This window comes from Ambystoma mexicanum, chromosome 4q, assembly GCF_040938575.1.
Source record: "Ambystoma mexicanum isolate Mex_15411 chromosome 4q, UKY_AmexF1_1, whole genome shotgun sequence".
In the NCBI taxonomy this organism is placed as follows: Eukaryota; Metazoa; Chordata; class Amphibia; order Caudata; family Ambystomatidae; genus Ambystoma; species Ambystoma mexicanum.
In genome coordinates, this window is record NC_090928.1 from 253332908 (window position 1) to 253347233 (window position 14326).

At 43.2% G+C, this 14326-nt stretch overlaps 1 protein-coding gene across 6 annotated transcripts in view; it reads left to right on the plus strand.

The window, feature by feature from the left end:
* NINL (ninein like) overlaps window positions 1–14326 on the plus strand; it is a 1017292-nt gene that overhangs the window by 666995 nt on the left and 335971 nt on the right. For 5 of the 6 annotated variants that reach the window (XM_069607820.1, XM_069607817.1, XM_069607819.1 and 2 more), the window contains one exon: window positions 10891–12273. The exons of the other annotated variant lie outside the window; for it this stretch is intronic. In XM_069607820.1, coding sequence (XP_069463921.1) covers window positions 10891–12273 — 1383 coding nt within the window. The remainder of the gene's footprint in view (window positions 1–10890; window positions 12274–14326) is intronic. 6 annotated transcript variants of the gene reach the window in all.

Here is a 14326-nt window from a genome sequence, read left to right on the forward strand (position 1 = left end):
GGCTCCTGAGGTCATAGAGTTTGGACACCTGCAATTCCCTCAGAGGTGCATGGACATACTCAGGGAAGCGAGAAAACCGAATACACATTATTGATATGCCAGCAAATGGAAACGTTTTGTCATCTGGTCCAATTCCAAGGGCTTCAATCCCATCGATTGCTCACCCACACACATTGTGCTGTATCTAAACCATCTGTTGGACACTGGGTTAGTCTTCAATTCCCTAAAGGTTCATCTGGCTGCTCTGTCAGCCTACACCACATCACAACAAAAGGTGTTGTGGTGGAAAATACCAGTGATTAAAGCCTTAATGCAAGGGGTTAATAGGATTTATCCTCCCATTTCTCATCCAGCCCCTGGACGGGATCTGAATGTGGTTTTGACCAGGCTCATGGGAGCTCCCTTTGAGCCTATGCATAAAGCAAGTCTGAAAGACCTGACTTATAAAACAGCCTTCCTAGTGGCTATCATTTCTATCAGAAGGGTTAGCGAACTACAGGCTCTTTCTGTTCTAGACCCCTTTGTTACAGTCCACAAAGATAAGGTAGTTGCGCCTAAATTTATCTAAATTTATCTCAAAGTTCCATGTGAACCAATCGAACTACCCACTATCTTCCAGAACCCTACTAACATGGCCGAAAGAAGCCTACACACACTAGATGTACGCAGGGCAGTCATGTTCTACCTGGAAAGAACTAAACCACTGAGGAAGACAAAACCATTCTTTCTTTCAGTGGCAGCTGGTAGAGAAGGGGATCCTGCCTCTAAATCAGCTTTCTCAAGGTGGATTGTGAAATGCATCACACTATGTTACACTCTTGCTAAGAGAAAACTACCCTTCAAGCCTAGAGTACATTCTACTCGAGGCACTGGGGCATCCATAGCATTCATTGCAAATGTTCCCCTTGAGTCCATTTGCAAAGTGGCGACCTGGAGTTCTGTATACACCTTTACAAAACACTTTTGCCTAGACACTCATTCTAGGTCTGATTCTCAGGTGGGACAAGCAGTATTAAGACATCTTTTCTCTACTGTTCCTTCTCACAACCCACCTCCAACTCCGGGTACTGCTCGCTTGTCTATGCACAGCATGTGATTCTAAGCAGATTAACAAGCATCAGAAGACATGCATTACTTACCGTAATAGCATTTCTGATGATTGTATCTGCTTAGATTCACATGCGCCCTCCATACCTCCCCGCTCTGCGTGGAAGGAAGATAGACGTCTTACTACTCTTTATGTACTCACTCACTATAGCCTTGGGCTCCCTCATGGCAGAAAAAATACAATTAGAGGGACCTCGGCACGTGAGGGATTTTGGGTACACTACATGTCACGATAGGCATAGTGTTACAGACATGCCTATGCCGACGTCCCCTTTCGGTCCCCGAAAGACAAGATGCAATACTCTGCGGTTACCACTGGATGTCGGACCATATGCACAGCATGTGAATCTAAGCAGATAAAATCATCAGAAATGCTATTACGGTAAGTAATGCATGTCCTGTGTTTTGCAAGAATAGAACCCAAATCCCACACAGTCAATGCTATTGTTTCCTCATTGTTGCCGACAGCAAAACAAATTGATGTCACATCAGTTTACTCTCAGATTTGTGAAGTGAATTACAACACTTACATTGGGGTAAACATTTCAAGTTGGAAGCTACTAGCCAGCCATAGAAAGTCACTTCAATATTTACACCCAGCACACCATTTCTTACTCGCCAAGACTCAATGATCACTAGACAGTGGTGAGCGCACATTTTGAGCCCTGCATTTATGATTGACAACACATTTTTCATGACAAATAGGAGGTATATCAAAAATGTTTTAGGTTCCCTGATTAAATGGGGGAGATTTCTTTTGGGGTCTCTCAATTTGGCGGGACCATGGTGGGGAATGTGAAATGTTAAATAACTGTACAGCACTGACTGATGTCTAAAACAGTTAAGAGTCTAGAATTGCCAGACAATACATTTCCCTGATTTCATACCGTGGGAGACTCGAACTCTTGGATGGAAAGGAGAACAGCTTGGTATCGTAAGGATGATAAGGGTCTAACTAATGTGTCAGGGTGGTGTAAGGGTGCAGAAGTACGTGTCTGACACAATGGTGGAATGTCTGTTGGCAAAGACTTTGATTTATATATAAAAGTAAAGAAAGGAAATCCTATTTCTACAAGGGGTTGCCCCACCGCAACAACAAGACTAAGGACGTCCAATAAAGTAAAATGTCCACCGTCCAAACCCATTTCTGTCCCTTACACTCTATCTAAGGAAAAACTGTGTCTCTTCTTGATCCAGAAGGAGGATTCTCGTGTTCTGGATATAAATGCAAATGTTCAGTTCTTGATGAAAAAACACTAGTGGTTCTTTAACTTAAAAGTTCTTGATGTTGGATGCTCTTCCAAACGTATACAAAAACACAGATTCCAAGTATCAGGAGGAGTCTGTTCCCCTGTTCATTCTCCAGTTCACAAATGTATCATCAAGTCTGGTTCACAATCCTGCCAGACTTGACTGTAAACCTTAGTATTCCAGAAAGTGTCCCTTCTTTTGGCAGTGGGTCCTCAACCCCTTATCTTCACTTCTCGCACCTCTTTCGTTCTTATGGGGGTCCCAGACCTCTCTAGAATGTCTCAGGATCTCCCCGACTTGCTGCATAGTTTCTCTTTTGGGTGGGTCCCAGACCCCTTTGTTATCTCAGGACCTCCTCGACTTGCTCTGGGCCCCTGGCCCTTGATTGCATAATTCTCTGGATTTGTATGGGTCCTTAACCCCTGTATGCTGCTCTTGCAGGGCTTCTCCGACTTCGTATGGATCCAAGACCATGGTGTGCTGCTCTTGCAGGGCTTCTCCGACTTTGTATGAGTCCCAGACCCCCTCCCCCCTCTCAGGTTTATTGCATGTTGTACTCAGGCCTGGTTCACTAATCTGCCAGGCACTGGTTTTTATGTGGCTGTCTCTTCGTCCAAACCCCCTTAACCTCTCCAAGTACTGGCATGAAGGAGATGTGGTTCTTCAGCCTTCCCCCACTGCCTCCTTCATTCTCTTCTATCTCCACCACCTGCTACGGTAACCCAAGTACCTTTTTGAGGCGTTAAATGCATGCCCGGGTGGCTTTGCAGAACTGCTTCTTCCTACCGCAGGCTTCTGCATGTCTTCCAGCAGTCTGCACGTGTCCTCAAAGCGTTCCCAGGTCTGGTCCCTCGGAGTGTGTGCTTCTCGACCTGACTGTGCTGTCCGACTCCTGTTCTCCCATGGGCCGCCAATTCTCCATCCTGGACAACAGGGAACACAGCATGTGTTCGGCAAGGCTCGGTCAACCTTTCCTGTTCTCCGAGGCGAACCTCCAGCCAACTCTCGGTTTTTCCAGGGAGGATCTGACAGGGTACATAGTCCTTCCCTGTTTATCAGTAGGGCTGACTTTAGTTGACTGTTCTTCATATGTTGGTTCTGCAGTGGGCTTTTGCCTCCTTGCATGTTCTTCTTTGTGTCAGTGGTTGTATGAACACCATCTGGGTAGGCCTTACTCTTAGTCATCCTCATCCCAGTATGATGTGTATGGCTGGGGGTCTTGTACCCTACAGAGATACATAGACGTATGGGGGATCATAGAGACCTGAGTGGGGTGAAAGAAAAGCGGGGACAGAAATTGAGGGGGTCTATACTGCATTCTCCCAACAAAATTGTCAGGACAGTTTTTGTAAAGTCCCGTTAAGTGCTTTATAAAACCATACATCTGAAGCAGTACATACATCCACTCTTATTATAAGGCTGTACCACCTGAGAACATTTGGAAGTCTAGACAGAGCAGCCAGGCTGATCTTAGGAGGGAGAGAGGGCTGTAGCTTGGTACAAAGAAATTGTAGCATACATAGGGTCCAAAGAAACACCAAAACACTAGGTATTGTACAGATAAAGTTTACAAGTAGACCAAGGTGAATCTTGGTAAATAAGTACTATTACATTATATATAAACACAATTATAAAAACCAACTTAATACTTATGGAATACAACCCAAAGTATAACCTTATTAAGAATAGCAATCAGCAGTCCAAGGTGAGTCAAACCTATAACACATTCAGAATGCAATCAGCTATTCTTGGGTATTCAAACCAGGTTAGATGATATTTTGTAATGCAGGCAGTAATTCAAGGGCAGTAGACCCCGTCAGTCATGCAGTGACACTCCGTTAAGAAATCCTTAACAAACCAACCCTGTTACAAGTATACTCCTTGCAACATTACTTTTTAGAACTAATTTCAGAGCTGGTAAAACAACTCTTAAACTTTCTGGAGGGGCCTTAAGCTACTCAGTGACAAGTATTAACAAACAATAACTATTTCTGAATGCACTCAGCAATTCAAGGAAAGTCAAACCAAATTACACTTTAACAAAGACCCAAAGTATTTCAAGGTAAGTAATGGACTGTATGATTATTTTTGTAATGCTCTAAGCAGATTCAGGGGAGGCACGACCCAGTGTTGCAAAATAAGAAGAGAAGCAGCTGTTCAAGGTAAGTAAGGAACCATATACTTTAAAGAGGGGCTTCAAATAACTAAATGGCAAGTATTAAGTCAATCACTGTTTTAGATCTGTATAAAGCAGATCAGGGAAAGTAACACCCTATGGTACACTTAAAGAAGACCACAATGTTATTCACGGTAGGTAAGCTTTTACACTCATTCAGTTAAGCAATGATAAAACAGTGCCAACACTTATTACTTTTCAGACGGGGGAAACACCATGCAAGCACCTTATATACTTTTTAGAGGGCACGCTGCAACTCACAGGTACGTATAACCTAAGGACACTTTGTAAATTCTTCTTTCACAGAGATAGTTACCACACTAATTCTATCAGCATTGAAGTACTTTTACACTTGTTATACATTTCAAGACAGAAGCCTTTTCTTATCCAGTCCTTCCCTAGTCTATTGCAAGTTTTCTCAAAGGTAGAAGAGGGACCCTACTAGTCTAGGTGCCAGTAGGTTTCAGTTGCAGGAAAGTCAAAGTTCCATAGGAGATTTTCTTCAACAAGTATGTATTAACTTTCAGAGTTAGCGTTCTGGGACTTCTGAGAAGCCTCCCTATATGTGTTCCAGCATTAGGCTTAGGAAAGCAGTATGGCCAGACTCCCAACCACACGAATCACCCACTCAGCCTCACAGGATGCACACCAGACTTAAGCTCACACAGTACCTTAGGAGAAAAGAAGAGCTTCGGAGTGGATGCCTTCCGGGTGCAGCAGCACAGGGCCCTATTCCAGGATTCTTGATCTGGAGACCAAAGAACTGGACGCTGGATTGGAACTTGCAGCAGTAGTCCTCAGAGGAGGCTTCCAGCAAAGGATAGTTCACGGATTATCGCGCCTCTGTGGATTTGATCCCTTTTTACAGCAGCCAGATGAAGAACGAATATCGCCAGTCGGATTCTCATCACTCTCTTGATCCTGCACTCTGGTTAGGGGACTTCAGGGATTAGAATTGTGTCTCTGGAGAGCCAGGAGGTGGCCACCAAGGTTTTGGAGGGGTACGTCCTTCCGAAGACCATGTGCCGCACTCAGACTCGAGGTCCAAGGGTATTGGGGTATTGCAGCCCAGCAAGGTTGCAGCAGGTTGTGGCATGGCTCAAAATGCAGGTCTTGTTGATGTCTTGTTGAGACTAGTGGATTGCACCAGCCTCTGGGCCCCTCAGGCCGATTAAAAGGAAGGCTTACATCAGGCTCCGGTTACACAACCTGCTCTGCGGTCACTGGAAATCACTACAGATGTCCTTTCTTCATCTTCCTCTTTGGTTTCACCTCTAGTGGTGGACTTGTTAGCAGCTTCAAGGTTCTGATTACTTATCAGAAACCACAGCACAACTTCTGCAATCTACCCCTGCATTTCACAGAAAGGGGTGGTCTGGCTGTCGAATCAGGACAGCAAGCCCCCCCACTGGGAGTTGGTTACTTTCAGGCAAGGTGAAAGACAAAGGGATGCAGAGTTTTGGACTCCTCCTCACATCCTGCCTGCTCAGACACTCTGGATCCTGGACAGGGAATACAAAGTATTTGCAGCGTAGACAAAACTTCCACTTAGGTCTTTCCCACCTAGATGGCAGGGGAAGATCTCAGAAACTACAAGCACATGAGAAATTGTGAAAAAATAAGGTGCACACCATTTTAGCAAAATGGTGGCCCTTCTGGGCATTACCCAGGCTGCATCAACCGCCTGCAAGTAAAAAGGACTAAACGTCATAAAAGTAGAACCACTGTCATCAGCCATTCAGGTAAACCTGCAATTGTAACACAAATGTTACCAGGTAAGTAAGACGCAATCCACATAAGGTGGGGTGTGCTGGCGTACTTAAAATGAAAATCCCTCTTTGGGCAACCCCAGTCTAAGCACAAAAGTTATAGGAAACTAGAACTCCAACCAAACACTATGGAGAAACATAAAAAGGTCACCCATAAAAAAGTTTAAAAAAACTAGGTGAGAGGGGAAAAAGATTCCCCTTCACCTAAGTCCAAGCAAAACGTTCTGGGGTTGACATGGGTCAGGAAGATGCATCTCAAATATGCACATTTTACCTAACAATATTCGCCACTGGTCCCATGCAGGGCTTCCCTCCCCATGAGATCCACCTGCCGAGTAGCACACACAGGGGGATTATAGAGTAGCGGCCTCACCTCCCCAGCCTCATTGAAGGGGATTCATCACAGTGGGATAATGTAGAGAGCAAGAGATGGTAAAAGGTTCTAATGTTTTACGTGGAAAATTGAAGGTGCTATATGGAAGAGGTACAGGAGGAAGGGAAGTAGTGGGGTGGTCTTTCCCGCTGTTTGTTCTTAAAAATAAAAAGTGGAACATTTGTCAAAAATGCATTCGACAAAAATGCCGTTCTGCCAAAAAAAAAAGTATGTGGTGGGTGCAGTAAGAACTACATGCTATAGCGGCTTCTATGCTTGTTAGTGGAAATGTGCTCAAGCGATTAAAGTGGTCACTAAGGTAGATCCAGGAGATGAGGGAGTGTGTCATATGAGGATAAAGGGATGAAGAGGCACTAAGTGAGTACTACAAAAACCATGACAGTTATGGTTTGGCATCAGAATTTATTCTGGCGTGATGGTTATTACTAGGGTTAAACCAGGAGAGTAAGATGACTAAAGTGTGAAGGGGAAGGATGGATGCTCCAAGCCTGGGGGTGCGAGATGTGTGGGGTGCAGTGTTTGCCCAAGGGAGGGCAGTCACCATTGCTTGGCATTAAAATGCAGTGTCTATGATGCTAATTGCTAAGAAGAATTTGCATCATGCGCACCCTAAAAAGTGTCAATAGGCTATTATTATTAACAGGAGTTGGCGGCGTGGGGTTGGGATAGGAGTAAAATATAAAGGAGGCTACTGGTTAATCTTAACCTGTAATGTAGACAGCAGATTTGTGTCAAGGCATCCTATTACGTAGGCATTCTATCCTTCTAGTAATACGTTTTAAAGAGGAAGATGTTGCGTTATCTGCAGGAGATCTTAATTGGATAAAGTAGAAATATTTTTAGGAGAGGAAATTCCAGATTTTAGGAACACAGTCTGAGAAGGTCTCTTGACATGGGTAGACTCCGTATGTGTGTACTAAAAAATTACCCTCCTTGTATATCTATCACCAAGACTACATGGTGCATATGTCAAACTCAAATATATTTCCTAAAATTGTTTCATAGTTTCCTTTTAACCAAACTCTATCACATCCATTATTCTCGGGCGTAGCGCTTCCTTCAAAGAAAATGAAGATGAGAAGATTGTAAACAGTGCTCTAATAAAAAAATAAAAAATGGCATTAAGCTTTGCTGGAAGCAAATAGCTTTGCTCTTGTGGGCCGTAATAGGTCCAATCAATGTAACTCTGCAAAATAGTAAATACCCTGTCACATGCCCTGGAGCCAGGAAAAATGCCAAGACCTCAGATTTATGTTTCAACAGTTTTATTTGGGTTATGGTCTCACTCGGCCAACTGAAAATAAACCGGAATCTTCCTCAAAACCAAAGTAAAGTGTTGGGTTGGTTGTCTTCAGGTTTCTCCAACCCTATGTTCCCCAGTCCCTCCTGTGTTCTCAGGCCTTCTCAGCCAGCTATCAAATGCAAATGTTCCAACTCCTCAATTTGCTAGCTAGTGATCTCCACCCTCTTTGCCAAGTTTCAGGTCGTTGTCAGGTTTTAGGGTTCCCGCACCCTGCTTTGATGACTGTGCATGATTTCCAAGGACAGGGACCCCTCCACTACACCTAGCTCATAGTTCACTCTGCAGCTGGGTCAGTACACATAGTTCTCATTGCAGCAGGTAGGATGGTGACTAAGCAGCTCTACTCTAGCAGGGGCCCCATCCTATGTCTTCCCTATTTCCCTCTATGAGCTGATGGTAAGCTCCCTGGCCCCCGGCCGTGCCTCCTCCAATCATCTGGTTCTGCCTAGAGGACGGATCTGGCCCACGAATACCTTCCTATGCTGACTGATGTAAGGATTACCACTGGTCTCTTGCCTTATGGGTTCGCCCTCTGACATCCCACCCCCCAGCTCTACTGGATGCATGACCTGTCATCTGGGCTCTAAATAGCCCCATCTCCCTCTAAACGAGCCTGCCTGGATTCCAACATCTCCACTTGCTCAGCTGCACCCTCTTTCCTATGGGTGCCTCTATCTCAGTGAAACAAATTCTCTGATGTGTGAATTGAAGTGTTTCCTGAATTGAATCATTCCTATACTTTGGGTCTTCTTGTGTGCCCTGGAATGTGTGTACCCGTGAGGGGGCAGGGTTCTTTGGACTTCTGTATTATGGTGGGCCTGAGGAGAGTCTGTATGTTGTGGGCTGTTCTGAAATGTCTGAATGCCTGTACCCTGCCAAGCGATGTGGCCCTCGGGAAGATGACCAGGTGATCCCGCCCCCCCCCCTCATTTTGGCCCTGGGTCTATAACCCACTGGCTTAGGGAGTCACCCAGCCATCTGTGTTGCTTCCTTTGTGGTGTGCAGAACATATAAGGAAGCAACATGTGCTTTTAGCACTCTGTGATAAACAGACCATTTTACATAAACCCTGTTCTACTAATATATAACTAAATATTAGTTTGACTCAGGGCATTGGCGGGTGGGACCCCAAACCTAGCCAATGTGCATCCATACTTGGTGTGTTTCTAATGTGCTATGAATTCAAAATGAATGGGAGAAATAAATGACTTGCATGTATGGTCTTCAGCCCTTTCTGTTTTGCTCAACATTCCCTCACCAGTTTTTGTGACTATAGGGCAGATCATAGAAATGAACTTATAAGGTGAAGCTACAGGTATTGAGTTACATAATATGCTAGTACAGGTATAGTCGTAATGATGATAATCGCATTTTAGGGTCACCATTTTAAGTGGTGGTCCAGCTTGTACCTTCGATCACATGTGTAATTTGGGTCTAAGTGACAATGATTTATGTTGAGAAGGGAACGCTCATTGACATGTTGTGGTGCTGCTCTTGCATGCAGAAATTTCGGAGGGAAGTGTTAGACGGATTATTATCCATACGTTTCCTCAGAATGCCTCTTCAAGTGTTATTGTTGTCAAAAAAGAAGCGATGCAAAGTTGCTCAATGATACGAGCAGTGGGTTGACAAGGTGTTTGTGAATGCAGCAAAACAAACAGGTGTTGAAGGTATGGAAGACGAGGAAGGAGCCGCAGGTGGTGAATTGGGTAAATGATGTGTTGTTATCGGAGTTTGAGTGGGTAATGTTTCAAAGGCAGGATCGGTAAGCAAATTATTTGACCCTCTGTGTGCCTTTAATGAGTTATATGGAGAGTGAATGCTTGAGTGTTTTGGGAGTATAATTTAAGTAAATGATTTAATCGAGGAGACCAGGAAGGATGAATTGCGATTTTTCTTTTTGTTTAGTTTAATTTGTTTGTTTTGGTTGATTGTTTATTGTGTTTGTCAGTTTATTCTGTCATTGTGATTGTCTTAGTGCTTGTCTTGTGTTATTGTCCGATATGCAAAGAAATAAAGAAAATCTTATGCTTAGGCAAATGTGTATATGAAAGAAGAATCTATTCTGATTAGAGGAATATGTAGTTGATCTGGTTGAATTGAGGTTTGTTTCAGTATGGTTGCATATGTAGTAATGTATAATGAGAAGTATATATTGGTCAAAGAGTTAACAGTTGTAATGTTGATACTACTTTGATCTAAAATCATTATAGCTGATAAAAAATGTTTTTAAGTGGTGGAAATGTTCAAGGATAATGAATTGCATGTAACTTATTTACCTTTACTATTTTATTTTTACATATGGCATGGCTTAGGCTATTGAGACGAAATCTTTATGCCATGTTGTTTTTTTTAGCAGTTGTATTCGCACGTTTAACATCATTTGCAATATGCAATTAGTTGCATCCCATTTTCTTGAATGTACTTTTAAATTATAGTTATTTAGATTTCATTTTGGTGATTGACAAGTTTCTAATTTCCTTTTTGTGAGGCACTACCAATTTATAAAAATATAGCAGATTGTTGAATTTGAAGGGGCTCTTCAGATTGGGGTTAAACAGTGCAAACATTTAACGATTTCTGGTGTAATTCATTCCCATATCCGTGGTGATCCAAGTACGTGTTTGGAGTCTTTGGCTTTCGGATGATGGTGACACCCCTGACGGATCAGGCTGCCTGCTCAAATCTTGACTAATGTACTTTTGGTTTGAAAATAAATTAGCCAAATAATCAAATCATTTTCAAACTAAAATTATGTTTTAGTAAGAATTCATTCACAACTGAGAAAACATTGTGCCATTAAGACAAGCTTGTAGTAACGTTTAAGTAATGCAAGTGAAAGAGTGCATCCATGTTTAACACAGATCAACGTTAACTCATTTATCTTTAGGAAGGAGGCAGAGGTCGAGTTCAATCAGAAGCTGTCACAGGCTGAAGCCCAGTTCACCGAAAAGGTTAAGACTTTGTGGCATCAACACCGATGCGAAATGGAAGACCTGGTACGACAACATGAAGCAACATTAGACAGAATTGAAGAGAAGCATGCCCAAGAAAAGAAGCAGTGGGGGGAGAAGGAAGCCAAAATTGTGATGGAGAGTAGGAAGGAAAGGCTGAAATATGAAGAGCGGATGAACGAGGAGCAAGCTACCATTTGCAAAACATTTGCCATTGAGAGAGAAACAATGGAAAACGACTATAAAAAACAAATTGATGCTCTCACCAGTGAGATTGAGAATCTACAGATGTGTTCGATTGTAGACCAAAAACAATCCCAAAAAATAAGTGTGTATCCTGGAGATGACTACCCTCAATCTCCTCAAAATATGCCAAATCATCTTGAGAGTTCTACAGACTTTAAAGGCGAACAGTTTGCACGCAGTAAAGATTTGTATTCTCAGCAGGTTTCCAAAAATAGTGTTTTGCTTTACTCACCGGGGGCCAAGGATTGGAAGATGAAAGAAGACTCAAGTGAACGGGAGTCTGAATTTCAACCAAAATTGAAAGAAAGAGACAGTCATCCTCAAGAGCAAATGCCACAATTGGAAAATCAAAGTGAACTGTATGCCGAGGCATTACTGTGCATAAAGGCCAATGAAGAGAAGGTGTCAGCACTTAAAAAGGCACAGCAAGAAGCATTGATCCAGCTGGAGCATGCCCTCAGTGAAAAGGCCCTTCTTGAGGAGGACCTACGGGCAAAGGAGAAGCTTCTAGCTGATGAAGAAAGTTTGTTGAACAAGCAGCTCTCTGAAAAACTCCAGACCAAAGAAGAAGAATTGCAGATGATACAAATGAAGGAAGGAGACCTAACTTCCCAACTTGAGCAGACTTTTGAAAGGATTAATGTTCAAGAGTTGGAATTCCAGGAACTTGCCAAAGAGAGAGAGATTCATGTTGAACAAGTAAGGTGTCTTCAAGAGGAGATGGCACTTCTCAAGGTGGCCAAGGAGGAGATGCTCAAGCAGCAATTGTTATTTGAAATGGAGCAAGAGAAAAAAGATGTAATTATTGCACAGAAAACAGAACTACTAAACGCGTTCACTGAGACTAAGGAGGAGCTATTCAGAAAGCTAAGAAGTGCCGAAGAAGAGCTGGCAAGCCTAAGAAGGAGAAATGAAGAGTCAATGGAACAGAGGCAACTGAAGGATGACTTCGAAGTCTCTGCATATCAAGTGAGAACAGATGAGGAGAAAAACCAACTGAAGGACAAGCTTCTTCATCTAGAAGATTTGGTGCGTCAACTGGAGGCCGAAACGGGACCAAGACTGGATGACAGGTTTGACTTCCTAATACCATTACGAACACTAACCATTGTCCCAGGATATTACACATCTTGATAAGTGTCCCTGTCCTGAGAAACGCATGTGCTTTTTACTACTACACATGGCATTCAAACAGTCTGAAATCCGAGCTTCACTTCACTGTGATTTTGCTGGTGACAAACCATGTCTTGTGACCCTTTTTTCCAACCAGTCATGTATTCCAATTCCTATGTGAATCATCAAGCCTCTAACTTCTGATGCTTTTCCTTGCTCATACATTTCCACACACTAAGTAACCTGGAAAGCATGTGGTTTGTATGGTGGCCAGTAATCAGTAGTTTACATTGTAACTCTTCGCTATGAATTTTGTATAACTATGGGAGGCTGGCCCAGAATAATGTTTATTGGCCTATAGTTTTCAGTAATTGCACAAAGCCTGGGCCGACCCTCCATTATATTTGTACTGTACTTGTGATGCATATTCTAACTACTGATTATGGCTGCCTTTTACTTTCCTGCCTCTAAATACTTTTGACTCAATGTGTGTAATCTTTGCATGATGATTGTAGGGCGGGCATGCTAACCCCTCAGTACATCTGATTATTGACTGACAAGGTGTTTGCATTGTAATTAAAGGCTTACACACTTTAGCTGAGAATGTTTCCTTGTAGCGATTATTGCAGACCACTGCATGAATATGTATTGTTAAATTGTGGTTCTGTCTCACATGCCTTTTTCCCCATAGATTCCCCCATCTGAATTATGTGCGCCCTGGAGCCCTTTCTTTCGATTTTAAAAGCAGACAAGCTGAGTGGACAAGCTCACCAGCTCACAATTGCTATACGTGTTCTAGCAAAGTTTGACCCATATGGGTTTGCAAAGAATTATTGCATAGGTGCTGAGCATTGAATTGTTCCAATATGTACGCCTTTGCAAGTCACTCCAGACGCTGAACAGCGTGTGCTTGGATCTCTTGCATTACTTGTGATACTGGAGGCACATTCTAGCTTCCTGTGTATTGTCAAATTATGGGTTCACTTAAGGGAGGGCTATGATGAGTTGACCAATGTTCTGTAGGTGAACAGGAATGAGTGAATGAAACACCTGCTCAGCCCTGCACTACTAAACCAGCAGTGATCCCAAACACAAAGGGGACCAGGCACAGTTTAACAGTTATAGCTGTTGCACCTCTATAGGGTAACTTGGGCCGAGGGCAGGCTATACTCTTCAGGAAGGATGTGAGTTAGCACAGAAGCAAACCAAGCAACAGCAGTACTGTGAGACCTAAATGAAAGAATGTTCAACCAAGGTTCTATAAACATGATATACTTTAAAACTATACACAACTAATAAAAACACGTATGATCTACTGCAGAGAAGGCAGACTTTGGAATAAAGGGGCACTATGGGTTTGAAGCCCACGGTTGCCAGGCTAACAATTTCTAGTGCAAATATTTTCAGTCGAAGGTATTACCTTGAAAAAGATGGGGGTGGGGTCTTAAATGTCTACATTGCCCTTAAATGCTTAGAGAACCACTATCGGTACCTGTATTCCTACTTTGCAGGCTTGTTAGCGTCGAACCGGGAGTCTGGGCGCTCTCAGCGCCAAACCAGGGTTGTTCGGCCAGTGGCCTTGATGGAATCCAATGGTGCAGTTCGGCAGCGGTAATAGCTTGCAAGTCAAAAACTGTGAAACAGCAGGTGGCGTTGGGTCACCAGCACTGGAAGTCTCTGCGGCATCCGATGCAGAGAGGCAAAGATTTGCCCTTGGCAGCAAATACTCAGGTCTTTACTTTATCCTGAGTGGAAGCTGCTAAACCCCACTGCTCGCCTCGTGGCGCACTGCTCCCAGAATATCAGAGAAACTACTAGGAACAGATCACCCGAAGGGAAAGGGCAAGTGGATAAAATAAAAATAAAAACACAGGCTAGGCTTCTTGAATTTGCAATGAAAACCTGTTAAGAGATAAACAACATCAGTTGGCTTGCTTACTCGTATAACTTCGCTCTCCTATTCTTCTCTACCCTTTTCGTCTTGACCTACCTGTGCCTACTCACCTAGCGCCT